Raw genomic sequence first — 25,088 nt, 5'->3', positions numbered from 1 at the left:
ATAGGCAAGGAACACTTTAGAGCTTGCTAAATGCTTTTGCATGAGAAATTTTCTTTCATCCTCAAGATAAATTCAAATGAAGTGTCAGTCTTATTTTATGGGTAGTACAAACTGATATTTAGACAAATGAAATATCTTTTGCAAGGTAGCATAGAACTAGGGCTAGATTAAATTTATTCCACTGAATGATTTTTTTTTTCTGAGAATTTATTCTATGCCAGCTATGGTCCCCCAACCTAGGCCTCTCTCTCCTCTAGTAGTAGGAATTCTCAGCAATTGGTATAGCTTCTTGGCTGCCTTATGCCACACTGCACCTAGCTAGGTAGCTCTATGTTCCCCCAAAGATCCAGTCCACCATTGGACTCTGAACCTGTTGGCAGATGCAGGGTACTACCTCCTTTAAGAGCCAAATCTCTCTCTGCCAGTCTCTACTGAGTCCTTACTGAGCCAATGAAAAGGGCTTCTCCTGACATCTGAGGTGTTTACTTGGGAAGCTCTCCTTCAACTCTCCCTCCCCTATTCTTTGCCTCTCAATTCTTCTGCTTTGTATACAGTAAATGGGAGGTTTTACATTTGACCTTAGGTCCAAATGAGAAGCCAGGCAGGCAACATAAGACCCACAGGCCTTGGTTTACTCATTGTCCTACTTTATCCTGAACCAAACCTTTCACTAGTGAAGTGAAACAATGTCCCAAATTCAATATAAGATTTGTTATTTGGTGAAGTAGACTGAAGGGGAAACATTGCTGCAACAGTAGAAATTTATAAAGCAAGAATGAAAATAACACACCTAACTGAAAAGCAGGTGAATTAAGTGAAGTTCTTTTCCGAAAAGACAAGTGACATTTAGTCTGAACTTTGCATTAACTGTGTATGGAGATGATAAATCAGGAGTGAGGTATGCCATGATTGTCTGTTCTAGGAAAAGTGAATTTAAAGAAATTTTGTTTTGAAAATTGTTTAAATTTATATAGCTTGTAAATTACACAGAATAGTATATACAACATTAACAACTTAAAGTTTATCTCTGAATTTAAATAAGCAGGCATCTTTTTCTTATTCTCTATAGGAGCCTTGCCTAATTTTATCACCTTTAGATTTTTTATGCCCCAGAAATAAAAAATGAATCCTGTCATAGAAGAAAATAGTAGGTACTTTCAGCACTTTGGGCATATTAACGTTGTTTCAAGTATTTGCCTTAGAACCGCACTGGAACCTCTGTGTTAAGAGTTGTACAGACTTACCAACCCAGAAAGTGTGAGTGTTGCATTAGTAACAGTGTTCTCAGGAGACATCTTGTGAACAGAGCTATCAACATAGATTCAGCAAATTCTTTGAAATATTTCATCCTTCGGGCCCTAAACTCAAGGGAAAAAACAACAATTTCTTTCATGGAGTATAGAAAAGCAGCATTGTGGTATAGAGTTAGAGGAACATAGGATAGGTGATAGGGAACTACTGCATTTTGGTTTTGTTTCTGAGATTTTAACCAAATTATTTTTTTAGATTTCAATTTCCTCATCTATAAAAATGGAAGTAATAATTCTTATGTCATAGAATACTGGAATGATTAAATAAAAATTTGGTATCAAAATGGTATAAAGTAGAGAAACAAAGAGAAAATAATTATTGAACAAAACTCAATATATGCCAGGTGTTCTAGTTATAGCGAGGGCTCTTAAGAGAGATTAAGGTCCATGATTTAGGTTCACAGTTCCAATTACGCTGAAATTTTAAATCAAATCATTAATTAAAATGATTTCAATTAAGTTTAAGTAATCTATATTTTGCTCTACAAAAGTTTTCTTAATTTGAATATATTTTTATAAGCTTGCTATTACGAACTCTCAAAAGCAGAGTAAATCAATAATGGACAATAAAAATACTTTCTATAAATATTTCCTTCCAAATATGTCTTTTGTTGGCAGACTAATAATGATTCCTAAAATGAAAATAATATGTATAACATTTTACACTTTTTCAAAATACTTTTCAAAAGGTACCCTAACCTATGTATGTTAAATAAGTATGGCATTTAAAATTTGACAACAGAAAAGTCAGACACATTATATTTTTATACTTTCAAAAACTATTTTATGGACAGAGAGTAAATAATTTCATACAATATTTTAATAGTCTGTAGACAAAACTTCTCCAAACAAATTTAATTCAATATGTTATCCATTGAATTTAAAAGAAAAAAAAATGATTAAATATATCAAAATATACTGAAAAGACACTCAGCTTTTCCTGAAAATTCAGTAAAACCAGGAAAATAATGATAGATTAAAAGTTTCAACTTTAAAATTAGAAAACTATCTAAGAACCACATAAGAGACTTTTTCTCATAACTGCATATATATCTTCATATAGCTTTTCAAGAGCTGTCTTATTAAAATAGAAATTATGAGTTCACAAATGTTTAAGTAATTTATTTTTCTATTAAACACATATATACATACAAATATTTAGGAAGAATCCATATCATCTTCCAGTTGTAGATGACAAAAAGTATCTGATAAGGTCATACTCTTTCAAATGACTTTCTACAGAAATAACTGGAAAGTAGTGAGACATATATTTTTAATCACTTTCGTGTAAAATTGGGTCCGACTTTATTTTCAGTACTTTTTCATAATTTCTTCTTAGCAAGATAAGCTAGTTACAAGAAAAATAATTTAAAATTAGCACTTGCTACAAGGCTAGAATATATGCCTTTATAAAAATAAATATCTAAGGAATAGATATTTCATTTCTGATACGAGGTAGATGAATTAAAATATTCTAGAACATGATCTGCCTTAAAAAAAAAGTAAATAGCAATCACCAATTCAACCTGTATAATCAAATAGCTGGAGAGTTTTTTATTTTTAACATTTATATCACATATTTCAAGTACAAGGCCTCCAAAATATATTTTCTACTCTCCCAAATCTTGCTATATTAAAATTCATATTTTTCATTTACTTACTCATTATTACTATTATTTTTTTTACTTACTCATTATTTAATTTACCTAGGGAACTTCGCTATTCAGGTCAAAGACATATGCAATTAAACCAAAGGTTGGTTTTTTTTTAAATTTTTTATGTTTTATTTTTTTAATTTTTTATGTTTATGTTTAGGTTTTTTCCCTTTTATATACCTTATATAATAAAATACATTAAGAAAAGCTATTACTCTTCATTTGTTGTACCACAAAAAATTACTTAGATGATGAGTTAATAAAAATTTCAAGGTCTGCTAAAGAGTTATGAAGCTCGTCACTCATATCTTGACTTCTAAGAAAATTTTTAAGAGTTTCTAAAGCAGTTATTGCCTCCGTTTTTGATGGTAAAGGGAGTTCAGTGCCTAGAGATCCACCATCATCCTCTTCATCAGAAGTATAAAATCCGGTTTCCTCGGATTTATTTTCTTCGGGCCATTCTGAATCACCTTTTGGTGCAGCTTCACAAGTTTCCAAATCATCATCGAGAGCAGCATACTCTTCTATAGATAAGCCTTCAGGAAATTCCACGCCTGCTGCCTGAGCATGGGCAACCAAATCAAGACTAGTGTCTGTCTCTGCATTTGTCCTGTCACTTTCTTCCTTTTGAGATTTGAATCCTGCCTCTTCATAGCTCTTGACAATAGTCTCTGGGGTTACAGCCCTCCAACAAAGGTGCAAAGTATCAACTGCATCTAATAGGGAAAATGTAAATTCTTTGCTGCCTTCAACAGAGCTTAAGAATTTCTTGATAAGGCAATGTCGGTATTTGATTTTAAGGCTTTTAATAACACCTTGTTTCATAGCTATAAATTTGGAAGATAAGCATGATGGAAAGAACGCTAACTCAATGGACTTTAGGTTCTTTACCTCTGGATGTGAAGGAAAAGAATCAACAAAAATCACCACTCTTCGTTGCTGGGCTTGAAACTTCTCATCAAGCTTCTGCATCCATCGCTCAAATACATCTGAGGTCATCCACGCCATTCTGTTAGCTTCATAGCACACAGGCAATGATTTAATACCTTTGAAACAATGTGGAGTTTTGTTTTTTCCAATGACAAGCAAAGGAAGTTTCTCTGAGCCATCCATGTTTGTCCCAACCACCAGAGTTATTCTGTCTTTGCATAACTGTCCGATGGAGCATGTTTCTCCTTTAAATGCAAATGTATTTGTAGGTAACATTCGATAAAGCAGCCCAGTCTCTTTTATATTAAAAACATTTTTAGGGTGATAATCATTTAAATAATAAGGAAGTACATTTTGGTGCCAGACGGCTGAAGGGTCTACTGACACAGCTGTAGCTTCTACAGGTTGAGCTCTGAATACTAAGCCATACCTGGATTTAAAGCGATCCAGCCAACCATTGCTGCACTTAAAGTCATTATGTCCCAGTTTCTGGGCAAAATCATTAGCTTTGAGACGCAACATTGGACCATTAACTGGTACATTTAGACACTGAGCAATTCGATACCACCTCATTAATGCCTCTTCTAGATCTGTGTAAAAAGCAGTTCTCAGTCTTTTTCTCTTCGGATCAAATCTCAGAGATTCAAAGGCTTCTAGAACTTTGTCTTTATTCTTCATAATAGAAGACAAGGAATTTTTCTTTATTCCATATTCAGCTGCAATTTCTGCCTTTTTCTTGCCACTTTCTACTGCGTTTATGATGTCGATCTTTTCTTCAATGGATAAACTTTTCTTTTTCTTCACCGTCACAGGCAGAGCTGAGGCATCCTCAGAAGCCTCTGCCATCTCCACCAGCACTTACGTAGAGATTGCTTGTCTTTCTGGTGGCTGTTTCTTTAAATTTCTTTTCCAAAATGATACAAATTGTAGCTTTCTGTCCTGCTTCATATATTAAAAGTTGGTAAGTGTCTATTAGTCCTATTTTTCGGGAAATTGATAAGTAAATATCTTTTTTCAAAGGCTCTGAATAAGAAAAATGTTATATGCAGTTATACGCAGCTAGAATATCGTAGAAGAGAAACTTCCTTCCCAGGACGTGCGTGGCTCAGTTTATAGTTTATTCAGTGTTCCAGAAGTCAAGCTAAAATAGAAATCTCATTATGTCAAACCTGTCCAGTCCTGCTGATATATTTTTGGAACTTCAATCCTTTAAGATGATCCATTTTATCCATGCGCGCATTCAACCTCCTATTAATTCTCCGCAGAAGGCCGCCAAGATAAGAAGGAAAAGCGTTTAGCAATTTTCATGCAAAATGTTACCCGTTAATTTCCAAGTCTCTTCAGGGCGGAAAAGAAAGTGGTATAATCCTTCTAGGACTTGATGGTGTATCTTCTTCTTGAAAAGAGGAAAAAAAGAAAGAAAGAAAGCTACTTTAGCAATGATGTGTCAATTGAATATCAAAAAGAATATTTATACTGGGATCCCTGGGTGGCGCAGCGGTTTAGCGCCTGCCTTTGGCCCAGGGCGTGATCCTGGAGACCCGGGATCGAATCCCACGTCGGGCTCCCGGTGCATGGAGCCTGCTCCTCCCTCTGCCTGTGTCTCTGCCCCTCTCTCTCTCTCTCTCTCTGTGTGTGACTATCATAAATAAATAAAAATTAAAAAAAAAGAATATTTATACTAATTAGTTATGCTTTTAATAATAATGAAAAGAATGAGAACATGTTTCTGAAAATATAATAACCAAAGATCCTAGGAGAAATGCTTACCTCCTAAAGGGCCTCTGTAAAAAGCCCTCTAGCTCTGCTCTGTGCATTTGAATTCTCACTTGCTTTGAATGCTTTGTAATATATACTTCTGAAATAATTCAGGCAAATTTAATCTGTTTTAAAAATGGGCACTTACCAAAATTAAAGAACTAAAATTGATGCTGGATAGACCTTTGGTGGCTATTTCTCACATGAAGTCACAGACTGCCCCCTCTGACTTCTCTAAAAGAAAAACACAGTCAGACAGTAGTCACAAGGTTTAACTTTTAATAGCACATGGGAAACAGTGTCCCCTTCGTCGGAGTCTGATAGAAAAGGCTTCACTAAAAATCAAATTAAGTGATTCCATTACAAATTTTAAAAATCTAAATCTTATTTTATCTAAATGCTTACAAACCTAGTAACTTTTTATCAACTTGACACATTAGCCAAATGCACAGAGGCCAGAAATAATTGACAACATGCATAGGAATAAGCAAATTATTAAGAGGATATAATAATGCAGTAATAGACCTAGACTAAGACTAAGAAGGAAAGTGACCATGGGTCTTAATGTCTCAGGACCTCCACTTCCTTATCTGTAAGGTAAAGGGCTTATTATAGTGCAAGGATATGGGCTTTGGTGCCAGACACACCTGAGTTGACAAGTGATTCTGCTGTTTACAACTTATGTGATCCTGGGTAGTTTACTTAACCATTTGAAGCTTCAGCTTCTCACAGGGTTATTGCACATTCAAGAAGATTCAAATGAGGGTAAAGCACTCAGTATAGCATTTAGCACCTTACAAAATGCTCAATAAATGTTTGGTGATGATCTCATCATCATTATCCTCTCTCTAATGTCCCTTCAGCTGTGTCAATCTTTATAATTTAAAGATTTACAAAATTCTACTTGCAAACAGAAGCAAGAATCCCACCTGAAATATATACTGAAAGCAGAGATCCTCTTAAACCAAACACTACTGTAAGAACAGTCACACAGACCTAGATGGGCTTGCACCTACCTTCCCACGTGGCACTCATCCTACCAAAATCTACAGGCTTGGGGCCTACTGCAGGCCAAAGTAAAAAGCTAATTTGATGAGCAGGTGTTACTACTGTGTGAAATAGTGTGGGCACGATATCCCTCTAATTTTTCTCTCTGTCCTCCCAGGTTTCAAGATGTCACATGCATTTTTTGCACAAAATTTTTTGACAAGACTTTTTGTCAAAATTTGTCTAAAAGAAGTAATTTTTATCATAGGAATTACAACCAGTAAAGGAGGCTTTTTTGTTGTGTTACTGAGAAAAAGTCTTAATAATAATTATGATAGCCCAGGGCTTTAGTTTCCAAACACCTTCACTTCCTGTATTCCAAACAACTCAAGAAGATAAAACTGAATTTCGAAGCTTATATAGTTATAACGCAGTTGAATGCAGTCCAGTATCCAGGCTTCCTAATGTAAAGCCTACCATTCTTTTCACTATATTACAGTGTCTTTGAATCACACTGCTGTGGCCTCCTCTGATAATATGCACTCTATGTCCCCAGCACCAAACCAAACCAAGGCGGCGTTTTCAATGCCTATCTGAACCTAACCAAAACTAAAAAGCACTATCAAGCCTCCATGGAAGAGCAGAAGAATAGGCCTTTATGAATTCTGCGAACATGAATAGCAACTCTACCCCACTGTTAAGGTGGGCTGACCTTTCTAAGTAAGTAAGCTTTGACCATTCAATTAAAAAACAAGCAAAAAACCCTTGCTTATATATGGGACCTCCCTGCACATTTTTCTGCAATTTCCTATAAATCTAGTATTACTTCAAAATAAGCATTTTTAGGGATCCCTGGGTGGCGCAGCGGTTTGGCGCCTGCCTTTGGCCCAGGGCGCGATCCTGGAGACCCGGGATCGAATCCCATGTCGGGCTCCCGGTGCATGGAGCCTGCTTCTCCCTCTGCCTGTGTCTCTGCCTCTCTCTCTCTCTCTGTATGACTATCGTAAATAAAATAAAATAAAAAATTTAAAAAAAAATAAGCATTTTTAAATATCTTGCCCTTATGGGAAGATACAAACCTTCAGAAATTGTGGTAGCAAGAACCAACACAAAAATCACACGAAAGTACGCCCCAAGAGAAAAAGGGGCTCTCCTAACTTTTCTCTTCCTCTGTCTTCTGTTCATTCCCTGCTGGAGGAACAGCCATCCCATACCCGCCTGTGCTATAGAGGAGCAGGCCTGGCAGCTGCCTGGGACACTCGCAACCTACTGCCCGACTCTGCAGTGTTTTATGTTTAAAGGTCACGTATCCTCAGTCACCCAACCTTCAGGTGCCTTCTACTCCCCAGTACCGAAGCAGCACCACTGGGGTTTCCCACTGCAGGAACTGGGGGCTGGGAATAGCAAGAGGGATAGAAGTCAGGGGGCGTTGGGAGGGGGAGCACTCCTTAGTCTCCCACCTTTGGGCCCACTGAGCTGCACTGGGATCCCTCACTCGGCCCCTTACTTTCAGGCAAATAACATAGCAGAACCACGTGGGTATTTTAGTACTTTTTTTCTTAATCTATTAAAATTCTAATTTGAAAAAAATCTTTTCAGTTGTCAGAAATAAACCCTATCATCTCAAATAAAAAGGATTACAGAAAAAGTCACTTGAATTTCCTCCCATACTCCCTCCCAAATAAAGCAATATAATATACACAGAGATTGGTGATTATCTTGATCAAACTGAAAATAATATGTTTATTTAGGAAGATATTAGTTGTTTTCTGAGAGTTAACAGTATATATTTCCTTCTAAAACAGTAGTGAAATCTACAATTCTCCATGGTAATATACAATACATCTTTATTCCTGAAACAACCACATGTCTAATGTCAATCCAGACAAGCCAGACTTTTTCCCAAGAACAAGGCACCAATATCACTTAATCAATGCAGCTAACATTTTCCACTCTCCACAGTATAACGTCTGGGATATTTCTTGCAAGGAGTAATGGCAGGAGTAGTATATCTCAAAAGTACCCATTCTCTCGATTAAGCTCATTAATCATTCCACTCCTTGAAAATATTATAGCAGAAAAATACTGTACTATGTGTTAGATGCTATTTTCTCTATATCAGTGGTCAAGCTAACTAAAGAATAGGCAAGTCACTAAAAAAGACTTACCAACTGAACTCCAAGAAAATAATAGTCAATTCTCCTGGTAACAAGAGAAATGTAAATCTTTTTTCAAAACAGGAGATACCTTTTTGTTTTTTGTTTTTGCCTATCAGAATGACAGTATCTAGTTTTTGCCAGAATGTGATAACATAGGTTATGAGGAGGTAAATAAATTAGTACAAAGCTTATGAAGGGCAAATTAGTAATATTATACAAAAACCTTAAAAATGTGCACAACTTTTACCCAGGAAGTCCATACCTAGGATGTTAGCCCAAAGAATAATTATACATATAAAAATAACCTAGCTTACAAATGTATCCATTATCTATTGCTGCATTTAATAGCTTAAAACAATACCCATTTATTATTTCACAGTTCTGCAGGCCAGAAGTCCAGGTGAGCTCAACTGGATCCTTTGCTTAGGATCTCACAAGGCAGAAATCAAGATGTTAGTCAAACGGGACTCTTATCTGGAGGCTCTGGGGAAGAATCTGTTTGCGAGTTCATTCAGGTTATTTGCAGAATTCAACTTCCTGTGGTTGTAGGACTGATGTCCCTGAGTTTTTTTGTTGGCCATCAGCAGAGACTGCTCCCAGCTCCTTGAGGCCTCCTTCAGGTCCTTGACTGTGGCCCTTTCCATTTCAGCAATAGAGAACCTTCCTCCAAATCTTTCTCACGCTTTGAATCTCTCTGCCTTCTCTGTTGCAACCAGCAGGAGAAAACTCCCTGCTCTTAAAAGGCTCCCATAATCAGTTTAGGCCCATCCAGGTTATCTCCCCTTTGATTAATTTAAAAGTCAATTGACTACATCTGCAAAATCCCTTGCACATGTAATATAACATGTGAGAATGATGTCCTATCATGTTCATATTGGAGGGAATTACACAGTGAGAATCATTGGAAGTCATCTTAGAATTTTACCATACAACAATATTCCTTATATTGTTGTTTTATAATTACAGGCAAAACAGGAAAGAACCTAAATGTGTAAAAAGGATTAAGTAAATAATTTAAGAAATATATATGCTAAAATACTACTGAGCCACTGAAGGAGAATATTTAATGATATGAAGAAAATTCCATAATATATTAAGTGAAAAAAGCAAAATACAAAACTGTATGCCAACAAAACCAATATACACTGAAAGTTACATGAGGGCAGAGGCTCATGGCTATTCCTACAGTGCTTAGGGCCCAGCAAACAGTAGGTTCTAAATAACAATTCCTTAAATAAATGTAGAAAAATATATATGCATAGAAAAAAGACGTTGACAAAATGCTGAATGTTAATTCTAGATAATGGAATGGAAAAAACTTCAGTTTTTTTCTCTTTGTAGTTAAAACAATTTCTACTCTTATGTTCTACTCAAACTACTATTCACGGGCTTCTTTAAATGTTCCACTTATCAGTATCCTGTAACAAAGGATTTGTTTCCAAAGAATTACAGTGTGCAATCATTAACTAAATATGTCTCCATGAAAAGGGAACTGATGTTGGAGAGTGATAAAACTATTGTGACATTACCAGAATTCCCCTAGAAAGGATGTAAATGTAGCACCTTTTTCTTTCTCTTGAGGAAATCATATTTATAAGCAGCATACAGTATTCAACATCTAAGGCAAAGAAAAAAGGTTGCGTGTACATTTAATTCACTAAGAAGAGAATAAAATAATATTCTTTAACCTTTGGGCCCCTTTCCTTCCTGGTCAATAAATGAAATATAGGCTTCAGAGTTCCCACAAGCCAAGTGAACAAATGGCACCTGATTTTTCAAAAGCTGAATAATAACTAATAGCAGTAAAAAGGTAAATTGGTAGATAATCCCCATGTCGTAACCATACATGGCAGACAACTATTACCTTTTTTCTTACCTCTCCAAACACAGATGCCAAGTTTTTAGAGAAAAGCAGTAATCTTCTATTCTTCCTAAAGAGAATGGGCAGGCGGAACTCCCCAAACTCTAGGGCAAAGAAAAAAAGAGAGAGAGAGAGGGGAAAAGGAGAGAAGGCAAGAAGGAAGGGAGGGAGGGAAGAAAGGTAGGTAGGTCTCCATCTAAGCAGGGTTAGATTTTAAAGAAGGTCTTTCTGTCAGCATCAAAAATTTCCCCCAAATTAGAAAAATACCAGCTACTGCTTCCTTTTTCCAAAATAAATCACATAGAGTTTCACTGTCTTCCATCACCAGCTGAAGTAGCTGCCAGTGTTTTCCTCAAGTGAACTTTACATTCTAAGTTTCCTTGGAGCAGCAGAAATCATGGGAAGACGAATCCTGTGTGTAGCCCTTGCACAGGTATGAGGACTAAGCATGTGCAGTACCAGAATCACACGAGACTATAGTGCCTAACATGATAAACGGCACCTCCTGCAAACAGAAATTAGCACGAGTTCCAAGCAGTTCTGAATCTATCAGAATCTCTATCAAAAAACAGCAGCAGCTGCAAAGGAAACCATCCAGCTAAGGACAAATAATTAATGCAAGTGTCCACCTTTCCAGTGTAAGAAACACCTCTGAGTCTACCAATTTAATAGTCAGACTGACTCTAATAACGCTAAGCATCCCCAAACTCAAGAGACACCTGGCAGGAATCGTAAAGGTGCCAGCCAACTCAACCAGTTATGTACAGATCTTTTAAGCACCACTGAGCACTGCCATGCACCTCCTTCCAACTACGCTTCAGAAACCAAGAATACTTGTATTTGGCTACTAGGTTCCATTCTGTTCCCCTGCAGGAAGAGCAGTAATTATTCTAGATTGGGATCCTTTTCTTATAAATGAGAAGATTAACAGGACGGCTTTGAACAGAAAAGTCCACAGAAGACTACAGCCCTGAAGTTATAATTTAAGTGAACTGGCACATACCTTTGCTCTTTTGGTTAAGGACAGAGCCCCTTAAGATGAGGGTCCTCTATACACAGATTCATGTTTTGAGACTTCAGGACTGTTTTTTTTTTGTCGGAGGAAGTGTCTTGGAGAGCTCAGCAGATAAATATTGTTATTTACTTTTGAAACGTTTGTGTCCTCACGGGTGTTTACCGTTCATGGACATGGGGGAAGATATTTGTCCAGGGTTGCATGATTCATTATGCTGAAACTCCCTAGAATTTGTAAAGGCCGACTTCTGTCTTTGGGCGCTTGGCCATTAAAAAGGTCTCATTACTTGTAAGACAAAAGCAGATGAGAGGTACGACCTAAAGAAGAGTAAATCCCACGGGATGCACAGTTACCCTTCGCACTTCTACAAGGGAAACGGCGGCAAAAGTGAGCATGCAAGGCCGTCGAAGGAAGGACAGCCCAGGGCCTTGATGAGAGATGTACGTGGACGCAGCCACTGTAGGTTCTGTGTGCAAATGAGCTTCAGGCCTGTGTAGCCCCCCTGCTCAGCCGCACGCGCCCTCACTCAGGGCCGGGGATGGGCGGGGATCCACAGCGCAGTGGGGGGCTCAACGTAGCAAACTACAGAAGGGCTCAGAGAGAGGGAGGATTGATTGTTCCGCGGTTTCCGTACCCGGGGCAGCGATCTACTTAAGAAGAAATGGGGTTGAGCAAATCAAGAATAAGAAAACAGGAGCAGGAAGGAGAAGTATCGGGGATCCAGCGGCGCAGAGCGACCACAAAGGCAGCAAGAGCTCAGGGATGCCGCGCCGGGGGGTCTGGTCCTCCCGAGGAGGGTGGGCTGCAAGACGCGGCCGCAGCGGGGCGCTCCCCGCACCGGGGAAGCGAGGGTCGGGCGCCCGCACCCCGCATTCCCGCCATCCTCCCCCCACCTCCCACCCGCCACCCGCCACCCCCCACCCCCCACGGGGCTGGAAAAACTTTCCCCTTGCTCTCGGGCAGCTGAGGAAGCAGCTTGGCTCTCCTGCGATTTGCGTGGCGGCGAGCTACGTGCACCTCCACCCTCCCGCCACCGGCTCACCGTCTGCTGGGGGGACGCCTAACGCGTGAAGCTGGGGTGCATGAGTGAGAAGGAAGGGATGCTGAGGGCTCCGGGAGACCTCCGACCGCTCAAGCCCAGGCCCGCGCGCCCTTCCGCAAGCTCCCGGATCCGGCAGGTGCATCAGGAGCCGGGCGCACGCCCCTCTGCGATCCGGCCGCGGCCAGCCCGTTACCCGGGCAACAGCGCCCGCGGAGCCCCGGATGTGGTTGCTAGGGCCGCAGCGGGGGGGCGGGGCCGGCTCCGGGAGGGGGGCGGGGGAGGCCCCGAGGGAGGCGCGCTGGCACCATCGAGACGTGGCCGGGCCGCGCCGGACGGAGGGAGAGAGAGGCCGGCCGGGGCCCAGGACGACGCTACTTCCGGCCTCCTCACTTCCGGCTCCGCTGCTCTCGGCGCGGGGGCTGCGGGCCGGGTCGGGAGGCGGCGGGTCCGGGCGTCCTCGCGGTTGGTCGGCGAGAGGCTGTGACAGCGGCCGTCGCTCCCCGCCCCCGCGGATCGAGGTGCGTGGGGGGAGGGGCAGAAGGGAAAGGCCCAGGCCGCGTTTCCGCTCGCTTCTCGCCTGGCTTGAGCGGCGGCAGGGATAAGCCTCGACGGGCGGGCTGCCGGGTGCCCCGCAGACAGGTGAGGGCGGAGCGGGCCCGCGGGGAAGCGGGGCGGGGGGGCGGGGGGGCGGGGGCGGACCTGCGCTGGGCACCCCCGGCCCGGGTCTGTGCGGTTGGGGCCCGACGCCCGACGCTCGGCGTCCCGCGGCAGCCGGCGCACGGGGAGGGCTGGCCTCGCGGGCTGCGCTGCCCCCTCGTTGCGTGCGCTGGAGGGCAGGTCTCGGGCGGGCCGCCGTGGGGTCCGGGCCCAGTCCCCACCTGTGCGCCCCGCGCTCTGCAGCCCCTGCAGCCCCTGCTTCCTCTCGGCCGCAGCGGGAGGAGCGGGGTGCGACGGTCCCTGCGGGCGGCTCCCGGGCGGCGGCGCAGGGAGGAGCCCTGCGGAGCGCCCGGGCCTGGCTGCCCGGGGCCGGCGGGGCGGCTGGAGCTGGGGAGGGAAGTCGCGCAGCCTCTCCTCCTCCGTTCCTTCTTGCCAAGTTACTGTTTACGTGTCTAGGAAATGGAGATGCAAAGACTGTTTTGTTCTTTTTTTTTAAGGAGTTTCTAGACGCTTTTCCCTTTTTGCTTTATTGCTTCCTTTTTTTTTAAATTAAATTTCCTTCTTGAACCCTTTGATCTCAAAAAGTTTATAGTTTACACTTCCTTCTAATCCTTAAGCCACCCCACCCCCCCTTTAGCATTTCTAACTCCTCTCTTTGTCTTCTCCTGGATTAAAAGAACGTAATTTCTCTAACTCGGTTCTTTATTTTTGTTTTGTTTTGTTTTCTTTGCTCAACATGACCAACACCCTCTCCTGACCACCACGTCTAACCTTCATCATCTGAGGAAATAGAAAATATTTCCAGTTTTTCTTTTTTGAATGAACATCTCTGCCTCAGTTACTGGTATTCCTTTTCAAATTAATGAATTTGTTTGCCTTAACCCTGGGTTATGCCTTGGGGTCCACAGTCAGGAGGGGTCTTCTCATCCCACCCCTGAAATTGTGTGCAGAATTTTGAGTGCGTTGGGAGAGAATGTCCATTTAAAGAAAAAAATCACATTCTCAAAGGAGACAATACAATCTCCAGATAGATTAAAAACCATTCCTTAGCGGCTTGTTCATGTTAATGACACCTTTTTTTGTGTTGCTATTATTTTTACAAACTGTAGATAGTTTGTATTGGGAGAGTAGAATGCAGAGATTCTAGCTTTACACTGAAATCTCTTAACTACTTCAAAACGTCGGTGTTTCTAAATTCCATCCTAGACCTAGAGAAGGAAGTGAGAGTGCCAGCTTATTAGTTCCTGATTTGTGGTTTTGAGGTTTCTTTTTAGGGATAGCTGTTTGTGGCCAGTGCTGTGGAGATCCAATGGGTTTATAAATTAATGCGTTTATATTATTACTTAATACATATTAAATATCACCAAACTAGTAGGTACAGTTCAGATTTAAAGACTTTAATTTTAGTTGTCCTTTGCTTTCATTTTCCTGTTTTATCACTTGAGATTTTGGCTTTGCTAGGAATGGCAAATAAGATGCTTCAGTAGTGTAGTTCTTCAACTTTTGATATGTTACTGCTTGTCATCCCCTTTCCCTCTCTATATTAGCTATTTTAATGATTGTTCTTTCATGTAGATAAGTTAGTATCCCTCCCAACTTACTGTGAGTTTAGAGTATGTACTTGAACTTACCTATTTGGTTGCAAAGTGTTTATGGGTTGAGGGCTGAAGTTCTAAAGGTTTGGCACTTGTTCCATAGAATGTTAGAACTTGAAGAGACCTATACAGCTTATAGGGTGACCAGATTCTTCTCACAAAATCAAAAAATTTTCCTGATGTCTAGGATCCTCACTTGGGGAAGCAGAAAATGTAACTTTATGAAGAGTAGATCATCCTGAATTAGTTTCTTTCTAAGGTAATGACAAAGTCAGCACATAGGTTATATTTGACGCCATACCAACAGTTAACATTTGTTTGCTTATCGTGTGCCAGGCATTATGCTAAGTGCTTTATGTGATTATCTCGTCTAATCCTCGCAGCAACTTTAAAAGGTCGCTAAAATCTCCATTTTTATAGATGAAGAAGCTAAAACTAAGTGATTAACTGAAGCCAAAGTAATCTGCTCAGAGGCACACTGGTGGAGCCAGGATTGAATGTAGGTTGTTTGACTCCAGACTGAGCTCTTAACTACTCTAGACGGCTTCTACCATATTTCCTTTATTTTTGGCATAAATTGCGGGTATCTTGGCTTACTTCCTATCAACTATTACGTACAGTTTTCCCCTTATTAATCTTCAGTAGATGAACACCTTGTTGAATGTCATATCTAAAAGTCATGACAAAAAGAAATGAACTTGACGAAAATCTGTGGAGTGTTTATTTGGTAGAGTTTTCCCATGGGGATGGATATAAAATCTGTGTGTATGTAGAGTGTGTGGGTGTATTATGACATGAGAAGTGGAAAGTGAGAAAAAGGTTTTAAGTAATAAACTTTACTTTGTAGGAGTCTGGAGGTATAAATACATCCAAGAATGATAAATTTGGGATGGAGTAAGGAATTCAGGATGAAGGAAGGAATAAATTCAACAGGGAATTTTTTTTTTTAAGATTCATTTATTTATTTTGAGAGAGAGTAAGAAAACAAGAGGGAGGGATAGAGGGAGAGAGGGAGAGGAGGATCCTAAGAAGACTCCACATTGGGTGTGGAATCTGACTCAGGGCTCCATTTCACGACCCTGAGATCATGACCTGAGTGGAAACCAAACAGATGCTTAACTGGCTGCACCCCCCACCTGGCACCCCTCAATAGGGAATTTAAGATAATATGGCTATGGATGAAAAAACTAACAATATATGTACAGACTGGAAAGAGCAGTTGCACATAATATGAAAGATGATGACTTAGGGACCATGACAGTCTGAAAGTCAGATATGCACCAGCATTAGTTCTAGGATGTATGAAAAAAGACTATAAAACAAAAGAATCTGAAAGTAATCTTGTTATGTTTGGTCTACTAGCTTCAGGCAGCCATGGAAGCCACTGAACAGCTCTTGCAGATTCTCAGCTATTGTCTACAAAAGTATTATGTTTTCTTTTTCTCTTTTATTCCTTTTCACTTTCTTCTTCCTTCTCTTATTCTCCTCTTCATAATTTTTAAACCTTTGTCTTAGGGTGGTTATAGGCAGCTGTTGCTGGAAATAGCTCAAATCTTTTGTGAAAATATGACAGTATCTTTGCTATATTCTTATCTAAAAGTGTTATTTTGTTTTGTTTTGTTTTTTTGTATGTCTGTGATAGCATTGGACTAACAGCTCCGTAATGTTTAGGCTTCCCTTCCTTTAGGGAGCTCTGATGCACTGTTTTTGAAGCAGGATCATAAGAACAGAGGAGTTGGTAATAAGGCCGAAATATCCAGAGAGAGGGTCAGTTGGCCAACTCCAGTTTCTGCTAGGATGAGATAGTATTTTAGGCAAGGTTTCCAGACTTTTCTGCATGATGGCACACATAGAAAATTATATACTTGTATGCCAGAGTATAGCCTGGCTCTCCCTGGCTCCCTGAAGGCTGAGGGAGGGGTCAGTATTTCAGCACATATATAATTCACTCTTGGCACACTGGTGGGAAACCTTTGCCTTAGAGAAGAGGAATATGTTACTCTTTGTTTAATACCTTCTGTTTATTTAGTGTATAATAATTTACAAAGCACATTTCCTTTTAGTTTTACTCCAGCTATATCAAGTAGGCGGCGAAAAAAATATTACCATGTTAGAAATGAAGAAATTAAGATTTTTAGATAGTGATTTGTATAAGGTCATGTACCTAATAAGGGATGGATCAGGAATTCAAATCCCAGGTGGAAAGAGTCCCTGGGGGTTAAGTCAGTGGCATGTAATCTCCAGGATGGCCATGACCCTATCTGTTGAGTTTGAGTGCTACCCTTCAGGGCATCTAGGATAGTGATAGGTACAGAGAAGTCCATGATAGTTGTCATTTATTAAGTGCTATTCTGGCCAGGCACTGTGCTTTATAGATGCTATATATTAGATATTCTTATTTCCTATTAACAAATAAAGAAACAGGTATAGAAACCAAATAAAGAAACAGGTATAGTAGTAGTCACCCAAGCTGTAAAAGGAGAATCACAGACTCACAGCCAAAGTTGCTCTACTCCAGAGCTTGTACTCTTTTCACTATAGTGATAAATGATTTCTGACATTGTAGGGTAGAGATTGGGTTCCAGTTAAAGTGTGTGACATTGGTGGCAAAAGGTGATAGTGATAGTGGTAAGGGGAAGTAGGCAAATGGACTATTGTCTATTTTTGGCAGTTTTGAGCTTAAGTTGTAGACATGGTGGCTGTCTTTGTATTTTACTTTATTTTATTTCTTATAGATTTTATTTATTTATTCATGAGAGACACGGGGGAAGGGGGCAGAGACACAGGCAGAGGGAGAAGCAGGCTCCACGCAGGGAGCCTGATGTGGGACTCGATCCCCGGTCTCCGGGATCACGCCCTGGGCAGAAGGGAGACACTAAACCACTGAGCCACCTGGGCTGCCCAGTGGCTGTCTTTTTAAAAGGATTCCCCCACCACCACCAAAAAAGAAGAATTTCCAAGGTGTTTGGAGATGCAGGTGGGATAGAAGAGTGAAGTAATAAGACTCAGTTTTTTATTGGGCCGTTGGTGCTATACGTCCTTTTAACAAAAGGGTTAAAAATATAGTCCTCTTCATATCTGACTAAGCATTAATTATAGATTGTTTCTTAAAGGTAGATTTACAAATTATTTTTATTTGTTCTTCTGTATTTCCTAATTTATATGGCATATTAATGACTTTTAAAATAAAAAATATTTTAATTACACAAGTACTACATATTCTTGAAATTAAAATTCAAATAATATCATAGGCAGACGGAATGAAAGTTCCTAGTGCTCTGATCCCTCTATCATCCATACCCACTGTCAGTTAATTCACAGGGTAACTGCTGGGGATTAGATGGAATAGATGAGGAAGCTCTAAACCAGCTCTGATACCATAGCCACTGGCCACATGTGGCTATTTAAGTTAGTTACAATAGGATTAAAAATTCAGTCCCTCAGTCACATTTCAGGTGCTCAGCAGCCACGTGTGGCTAAGTGGCTACTTTACTGGATAGTACAGGTATAAAACATTCCCACCATTGGCCAGCCCTGCTAAAACTTTAAAATATTATATAATTAGTGACATAATTGCTGTACTATTGAACCAAGATTTTAAAAATCTCTGTATTCCCCATGGTGCCTAACAGTTTTTGTTTTAGCTGATGGAAAACATTACTGCCATATTCTCTCATGGCTTTTTAACTAAATCCAGATGGTCAAAGTCTAATGTTTTTCGAGGATACTTGGGGATTATAGTTAGCTGCTTTTCTAGGATAAAGAGGACAGCTTTTCTGAGGGTATGTTTTCTATCTCCTCTGAGCTCTAGACCTGTATATCTTGCTTTCTAGTTGGTGCCCTCTCTTGAGTGTATTAAAAGTATCTTAAATACAACATGTCTAAAACTAAATTGATTTCCCCTTCATGCCCCCCCCCCCCAAAAGTTCATCCTCTTTCTTTGTTCCTTATTTCATTGAGTGTCTCCATTATCTTTGCAGTTGTAAAATCCGGAAACTAGATCGTTCTTAATTAACTCCCTCTCCTGATTACATCCAGTCTGTCAACAAGTTTTATTAATCTTACTTTCCTAATATCTTTTGAATCTGTTTACTTCTTCCCATTTCCACTACCACCACTTTAGTTTGTTACCATCATCTTGCTTGAATTTCTACAATTGCCCATTCTTGTCTGCCCACTTCTATTCTGGCCCCTCTCTAATCTATTAACCATCCTGAAGGCTGGTTTATTTTGAAACACATCTGATTGTCACTCTTCTCTCCTCCTCCCCAATCTTTCAATGGCCTCCTGTTGCTTCTCAGGTAAAAATAAAACCCCTTAACAATGTTTAACTCATCCTCATCCTCCAGCCTCATCTTTTACTGTGTTCTGCTTACCTCTCCACTACAACTATGCTGGCCGCCTTTTTAGTCCTTTGTACTTGTCTTGCTCTTTGCCTTTACAGAACCTTTGCACGTCCTTTTTTTCTCCGTGTCTGGATCACTTCTTTATATTTCACTTTTTGTTAGCTCCTACTTATACTTCACACTTCAGAAGTTTTGTTTCCTGAGGGAATACTGTATAACCTCTCAGATTAGATACTCTAACCTCCCAGGTCATACATTTACCACAGTTACAATTTACATTTTGTATGTGACTATATGATTCTCTTTCTCTTCCATTGCCTTCAAACTCCATGAAGATAGGGGCCAAATCTTATTTTCTTTTTTGGCTCATCTTAAATCCCTATGACCTAGCCTCAGTACCTGATACCTAATTTTTTTTTTTAAGATTTTATTTATTTATTCATGAGACAGAGAGAGAGAGGGAGGCAGAGACACAGGAGAGGGAGAAGCAGGCTCCATGCAGGGAGCCTGACGTGGGACTGAATCCCTGGTCTCCAGGATCTGTCCCCAGACTGAAGGCGGCGCTAAACCGCTAAGCTTACCGGGGCTGCCCCTAATACCTAAATATTGATTGAATTTCGAAGTAGATGTCAATTCATGAAGTTTTATAATACAGGATTTTGAATATGAATATTTATAAATATAGCAGTTAAAATAAATTGATAGTTATACTGTTCTGTAAGTGCATGAAAACATCATATATGATAACTTATATAATAATATAAAATATAGCACAGGACTCTTAGATTATATTATAATAGTTTTAGATTTATAGAATTATTTGAGAATAGTTTTAGATTTTTAGAATTATTGCAGGGCAGCCCCGGTGGCTCAGAGGTTTAGCATCGCCTTCAGTCCAGGGCGTGATCCCAGAGACCCGGGATTGAGTCCCACGTCGGGCTCCCTGCATGGAGCCTACTTCTCCCTCTGCCTGGGTCTCTGCCTCTCTCTCTCTCTGTGTCCCTATGAATAAATAAATAAAATCTTAAAAAAAAAAAGAATTATTGCAGATAGTGCAGAGATTCCTGTATATCCCCTGCCAGTTTCTCCTATTATTAACATATGCATTAGTATGGTACGTTTGTCACAACTCATGAACTAGTATTCATACGTACTAATCTGTGTTCAAATTCCATCAGTTTTCTCCTAATGAACTTTTTCTGTTCTTAGATACCAAATTAGATTTAGTGTCATGTGCCATCTTGGTTTTGACTGGTTCTCAGACTTTGATTTTGATTCAGGTTGATAGTTTTGAGAATTACTGGTTGGGTACTTTGTAAACTTTCCCTTAATTGAGATTTATCTGATGCTATTTTTAGGATTACACTGGGTAATGTGTTTTGGGGAGGAAAACCCACAGAGGTAAAGGGACATATTCATCATCCATAAAGAGTGAATACTCAGAGTGCCTTACCACTGTTGCTGTTAACCTTGGTCACCTAGCTTGAGATAGGGTTTATCAGGTTTGTCCTCTATAAAGTTACTCCTCCCCCCACTTTTGCATATTGTACTTTCTAGAAGAAAGGCACTATTATATGAAGTACATGGTTAATAAGTAGTTGTATTCTCTATCTCCGTAATAGTGGAGTTTATGTGTGAATTTTTTGGAATTCTTCTGCAAGGGAAATTCATCTTCTTCATTTATTAACTGAGTCAATCATTTTTATTTTTTTAAAAAAATATTTATTTATTCATGAGAGACACAGAGAGAAAGAGGCAGAGACACAGGCAGAGGGAGAAGCAGGGTCCATGCAGGGAGCCTGACATAGGACTTTCTTCTGGGGCTCCAGGATCACGCCCCGGGCCAAAGGCGGGCGCTAAACTGCTGAGCCACCCAGTTGTCCCTAATTTGTTTATATAAATATTGACTCCTGGGTATTTACTTTACACTTTGACTTATAATCCAGTACAACTTTTTTTTTTTTTTTCCACAGATTGCTTCAGCTTTGGCCATTGGGAGCTCTTTCAGTTGGTTTTTATATTCCTTTGACATATCCGCATCATTGTTAGGATTTTGTTGTTTGGTTTGTTGGTGGGGTTTGTTTTTGTTTTTGTTTCTATTTTAGCACATCTTTTACTTTCTGGCACTATAAGATGTTCCAGGCTCATCTATATTTCCTGCCCCAGCCCTAGAATCAGCCATTTCTCCAAGGAGTGCTGGTTCCCTTTATTGGAGAATGGTATAAGAAACCAATATCTGGGAACTGTGTGTGCTCATTCTTGTTGCCGTTGCTTCTAAAAAGTATACACCAACTCATGTAAATGCATATATTTATAAATATTTTATATGTAACAATCTGTATCTATGTTTAAGCTGTATTCTTAGATTATTTACTCTGAACTTTTTTCCACTGAAAAATATTACCTGTGAACATTGAGGGGCTTATTTTATATAGTTTTGGAATTTAGGAACAGAATTAAAGTACTCCAATTCTTTTGGTTCTTGGTTGGCCTTACTGCTAATATTCTGGAACTCAACTAGTCATCTATGAAGAATGAGGCTGCAATACATTAAATAATTGAGATTTTATTTACACCCAGTTTTCTTTTCAGAGATTAGTTTTGAGAATCCTACCATTTTACTTCTCATTAGTTTCTCTGTAACACAATCTGAATGGGGAAAATAAGACTTTTAATTTTATTACTTGATTAAAAATTAGTAATGATGGTAGAGATGGGAATAGTTGAATATTGATTTTTTTTAAGTTTATTAATTTTTTTTTAGTAATCTTTACACCCAGGATGGGGCTTGAACTCATGACCCCAATGAACAGTTGCATGCTCTTCCAAATAAGCCAGCCAGGCACCCCTGAATATTGATTTTTAAATTGTTTCCCATTATTACATGTAATTGAGAATTAACTATATTTTGTCAAAGCTTTCTGTTTTTGAATTATCTAGACTGATATGTTTATCCTTTAGTGTTAGACTTCTAGTCTTTCACTCATTGGCATCATGAAAACTAAATGCAGTGTTTCTTTTCTGGTATCCACAAAATCTTTTGTTTCTACTTCCAGTATCCTGACAAATCTAGTATAGTACCTTCTGGCTTCTCTTTCTTGGTTCCTAGGAAGAATCTAAATGCATTTAAGTATTGTAGGGTATAGAATTCTCCCTAATTAAATTCCAGTTAAAGTTCTTATGTAATTTCCCTCTGCATAGATCTAGTTTATTCAGTTTATGGAAATTAAAATGTGATTTTAATAATAAAATCAAAAACAACCCCAAACAGTTGGATGAATTATAAACTTTAGGTGATATTATTTATGCACTTTTTACAAATACTAATTAATAATTAACTTTATAGGTCATTTGTTCTTACACTCATTAGTTAATGAGTACCTCTGGCTGATTTATAGAAGTAGAGCCCCAGAGATGACTTGAGGCATTTTTGGCCTGCAGTACAAGTTGGCTTATGAGACCTGAGCATTAATGATAGTTTTGTAATAGTGATTTATCATTCTGTTTCGAAAAGTTTTATTTATTTTATTTTTTCATTTGAGAGAGAGAAAGGGTGCAAGGGGGGGCAGAGAAAGGGGGAAATAGAGGTTCCCCACCGAGCAGGGAGCCTGAAGACACAGGGCTCCATCCCGGGACCCTAGGATCATGACCGGAGTGGAAGGCAGATGCTTAACCGACCAAATCATCCAGGCGCCCCTTTTTTGAAAACAGTTTTTAAAGATAACTGGGATCCCTGGGTGGCGCAGTGGTTTGGCGCCTGTCTTTGGCCCGGGGCGCGATCCTGGAGACCCGGGATCGAATCCCACGTCAGGCTCCCGGTGCATGGAGCCTGCTTCTCCCTCTGCCTGTGTCTCTGCCTCTATCTCTCTCTCTCTGTACTGTCATAAATAAATAAAAAAAAATTTAAAGATAACTGAATTTATGTAAAGATCAAAAAACACACTACTGGGCACCTAGGTGGCTCAGTGGTTGAGCGTCTGCCTTTGGTTCAGGTCATGATCTCGAGGTCCTGGGATCAAGTCCCACAGGGAGCCTGCTTCTCCCTCTGGGACTCTCCGTGTCTCTGCCTCTCCGTGTCTCTCATGAATAAATACATCCATAAAAAAAAATACTACTTAAAAAGTACAAGTTACAAGTCATTAACTTTTTAAATCTTTTTGTTCCTGTGTATATTAGTTATGAAAGTTGTGAACAAACTTCAAAAAAAATGTGAAGAAGGTCAGAGCATTTCAAGAATATGATTAAAACACAGATTTAGTACCTATCTTTGTAATTCTCAGAAATTTGATTTCCTGTTTCCCCTATATGCCTGGGGTTATTTGGCCTTTTCTTGAGCTGAATGATAATGATATATTTTCCTATTTGGTGCTGCTGATAAACACAAGGGAGCGGATAACAACTTCTATTTCTTATAAGAAAGTAGAAGACAGCAAAAGTGAATTGCCTTAACTTTCTTCTGTTTTCCATTCCACTCTACTATCTCCAGGGTTTCCTTCCTTCTCTCATTCTTCCCTCAGTGGAAGAGATTTCCTCCTTTTATCTGAGGGCAATTCTTCTGCCTTTATTCAGAATTTCTTCCTGTTTTTAAAAAACTTTAATTTTGATCTCATTTTAGACTTGCAAAAATAGTATAGTTTCTTTATATTCTTCATCTAACTTTACTGAATGCTAGCATTCTACATGACTATAATTATCAAGAATAGGTAACTAACGTTGTAATATTACTAACTAAACTACAGACCTTATTAGACTTTCACCAAATTTTCTACTGCCCTTTTTTCTGTTCCAGGATCCTACCTAGGAAACATGACATTTTTAAAGAGTATGGATTATTTTGTGGAATATACATGTTTGTGTTAGTCCAATATTTTCTCATGATAGGACTGAGCTTATGCATTTTTGGCAAGTATATCAGAAAAACAAAGTAGTGTCCTTCTCAGTGCAGTGTTTCAAGGGAATTATGATGTTTTGTGATTACTTGGTTAAGTTAGATCTGTTGAGTTTCTTCACGATGAACTGTAAGTTCCTTCATTTTATTATCTTTCCCTTTTCAGTTCATAAGTACCTTGTGAGTGATACTTGGAAATTAAGTAAATCTTGTTTCTCCTCAAACTTTTGCCCTCTAATCTTTGCATCTATCAGTGGATCTTATCTGCAACATTTATTACTGTGATATTTGCCATATGGTGATTCGGTTTTCCTCTTTTCTGTTTATTAATTGAAATTCTCTTGTATGAAGTATTGTCTCTTTATCCTTGTTTACTTATTTATTTGGCTATTTATTTATATCAGTATGGACTCCTTTGTTTTAATCTATGGATCTAAATCCAGTAATATTATTTATTTTGTTGCTCATTTTATTCCAGAATTGGCCATTAGGGAATCCTTCAGGTTGGCTCCTGTGTTCTTTTGATAGACTCTCATGTTTTGTTTTATTTTGTTTTTTTAACTTCTTACTTTCTGACACCAGAAGTAGCTTCAGGCTCATCGTGTATTTTCTCTGCCCCAGCCTTAGAATCAACCACTTCTCCCAAAGAACTGGGGTTCCTTTATTGGAGAATGGTGTTTAGAGACCAAGATCCAAGCACCAGGTATACTCATTGTTGCTGGGTATCAGTCTTTCTAGGCCTTCTTATTGATTAAAGCCTGGAAACCTATAGCACACACTACACAAACATACATGCATGCTAACACACACATACGCACATTAAAAACCATGAGTTTATACTTATAACTTCAATTCCAGTCCAACACCACAAGGTTCATTTTAGCA

General features: G+C 39.4%; 3 protein-coding genes across 14 annotated transcripts in view; 1 reads left to right on the top strand and 2 right to left on the bottom strand.

The window, feature by feature from the left end:
• Positions 1–2,295: 2,295 nt before the first annotated feature.
• On the bottom strand, positions 2,296–12,964 carry TIGD4 (tigger transposable element derived 4). Of its 5 annotated transcripts, none has more exons than XM_055336682.1 (3): positions 10,676–12,964; positions 5,802–5,887; positions 2,296–5,291 (listed from the first exon to the last, which is right to left on the bottom strand). In XM_055336682.1, the coding sequence occupies exon 3, from the start codon at positions 4,739–4,741 to the stop codon at positions 3,206–3,208; it is 1,536 nt and encodes a 511-aa protein (XP_055192657.1). In that variant the 5' UTR covers positions 4,742–5,291; positions 5,802–5,887; positions 10,676–12,964; the 3' UTR covers positions 2,296–3,205. The 5 variants fall into 5 exon arrangements, with proteins under 5 accessions (XP_055192657.1, XP_055192659.1, XP_055192658.1 ...); XM_055336684.1 differs by having other exon boundaries at positions 11,664–12,964; XM_055336683.1 differs by having other exon boundaries at positions 12,718–12,964.
• LOC129516814 (translation initiation factor IF-2-like) lies at positions 12,907–24,803 on the bottom strand. Its single transcript, XM_055336273.1, has 2 exons — positions 24,773–24,803; positions 12,907–13,799 (listed from the first exon to the last, which is right to left on the bottom strand). Exons 1-2 carry the CDS (start codon positions 24,801–24,803, stop codon positions 12,907–12,909), a joined length of 924 nt encoding a protein of 307 aa, XP_055192248.1.
• Positions 13,080–25,088, top strand: part of ARFIP1 (ADP ribosylation factor interacting protein 1) — a 130,513-nt gene continuing 118,504 nt past the window's right edge. For 3 of the 8 annotated variants that reach the window (XM_055336339.1, XM_055336336.1, XM_055336334.1), the window contains exon 1: positions 13,081–13,235. The gene's annotated coding sequence lies outside the window, so the exon portion shown is untranslated. Of the gene's footprint in view, positions 13,357–25,088 lie in introns of all 8 variants that reach the window. The other 5 variants (XM_055336338.1, XM_055336337.1, XM_055336335.1 and 2 more) reach the window with 5 other exon arrangements.

This window comes from Nyctereutes procyonoides, unplaced genomic scaffold (genome assembly GCF_905146905.1).
Source record: "Nyctereutes procyonoides isolate TBG_1078 unplaced genomic scaffold, NYPRO_anot_genome, whole genome shotgun sequence".
Taxonomy (NCBI): domain Eukaryota; kingdom Metazoa; phylum Chordata; class Mammalia; order Carnivora; family Canidae; genus Nyctereutes; species Nyctereutes procyonoides.
The sequence above is the reverse complement of the archived record's forward strand: the minus strand, read 5'-3'. Positions and strand labels throughout refer to the sequence as shown.

Coding starts and splice junctions, on each gene's coding strand:
- TIGD4 (XM_055336681.1), bottom strand. CDS start 4,741: ATGGCAGAGGCTTCTGAGGATGCCTCAGCTCTGCCTGTGACGGTGAAG.
- LOC129516814 (XM_055336273.1), bottom strand. CDS start 24,803: ATGAGCCTGAAGCTACTTCTGGTGTCAGAAA. Junction 13,800..24,772: donor GCTACTTCTGGTGTCAGAAA/GTAAGAAGTTAA, acceptor CTTGGCAAGAAG/GAACGGAGGAGGAGAGGCTG.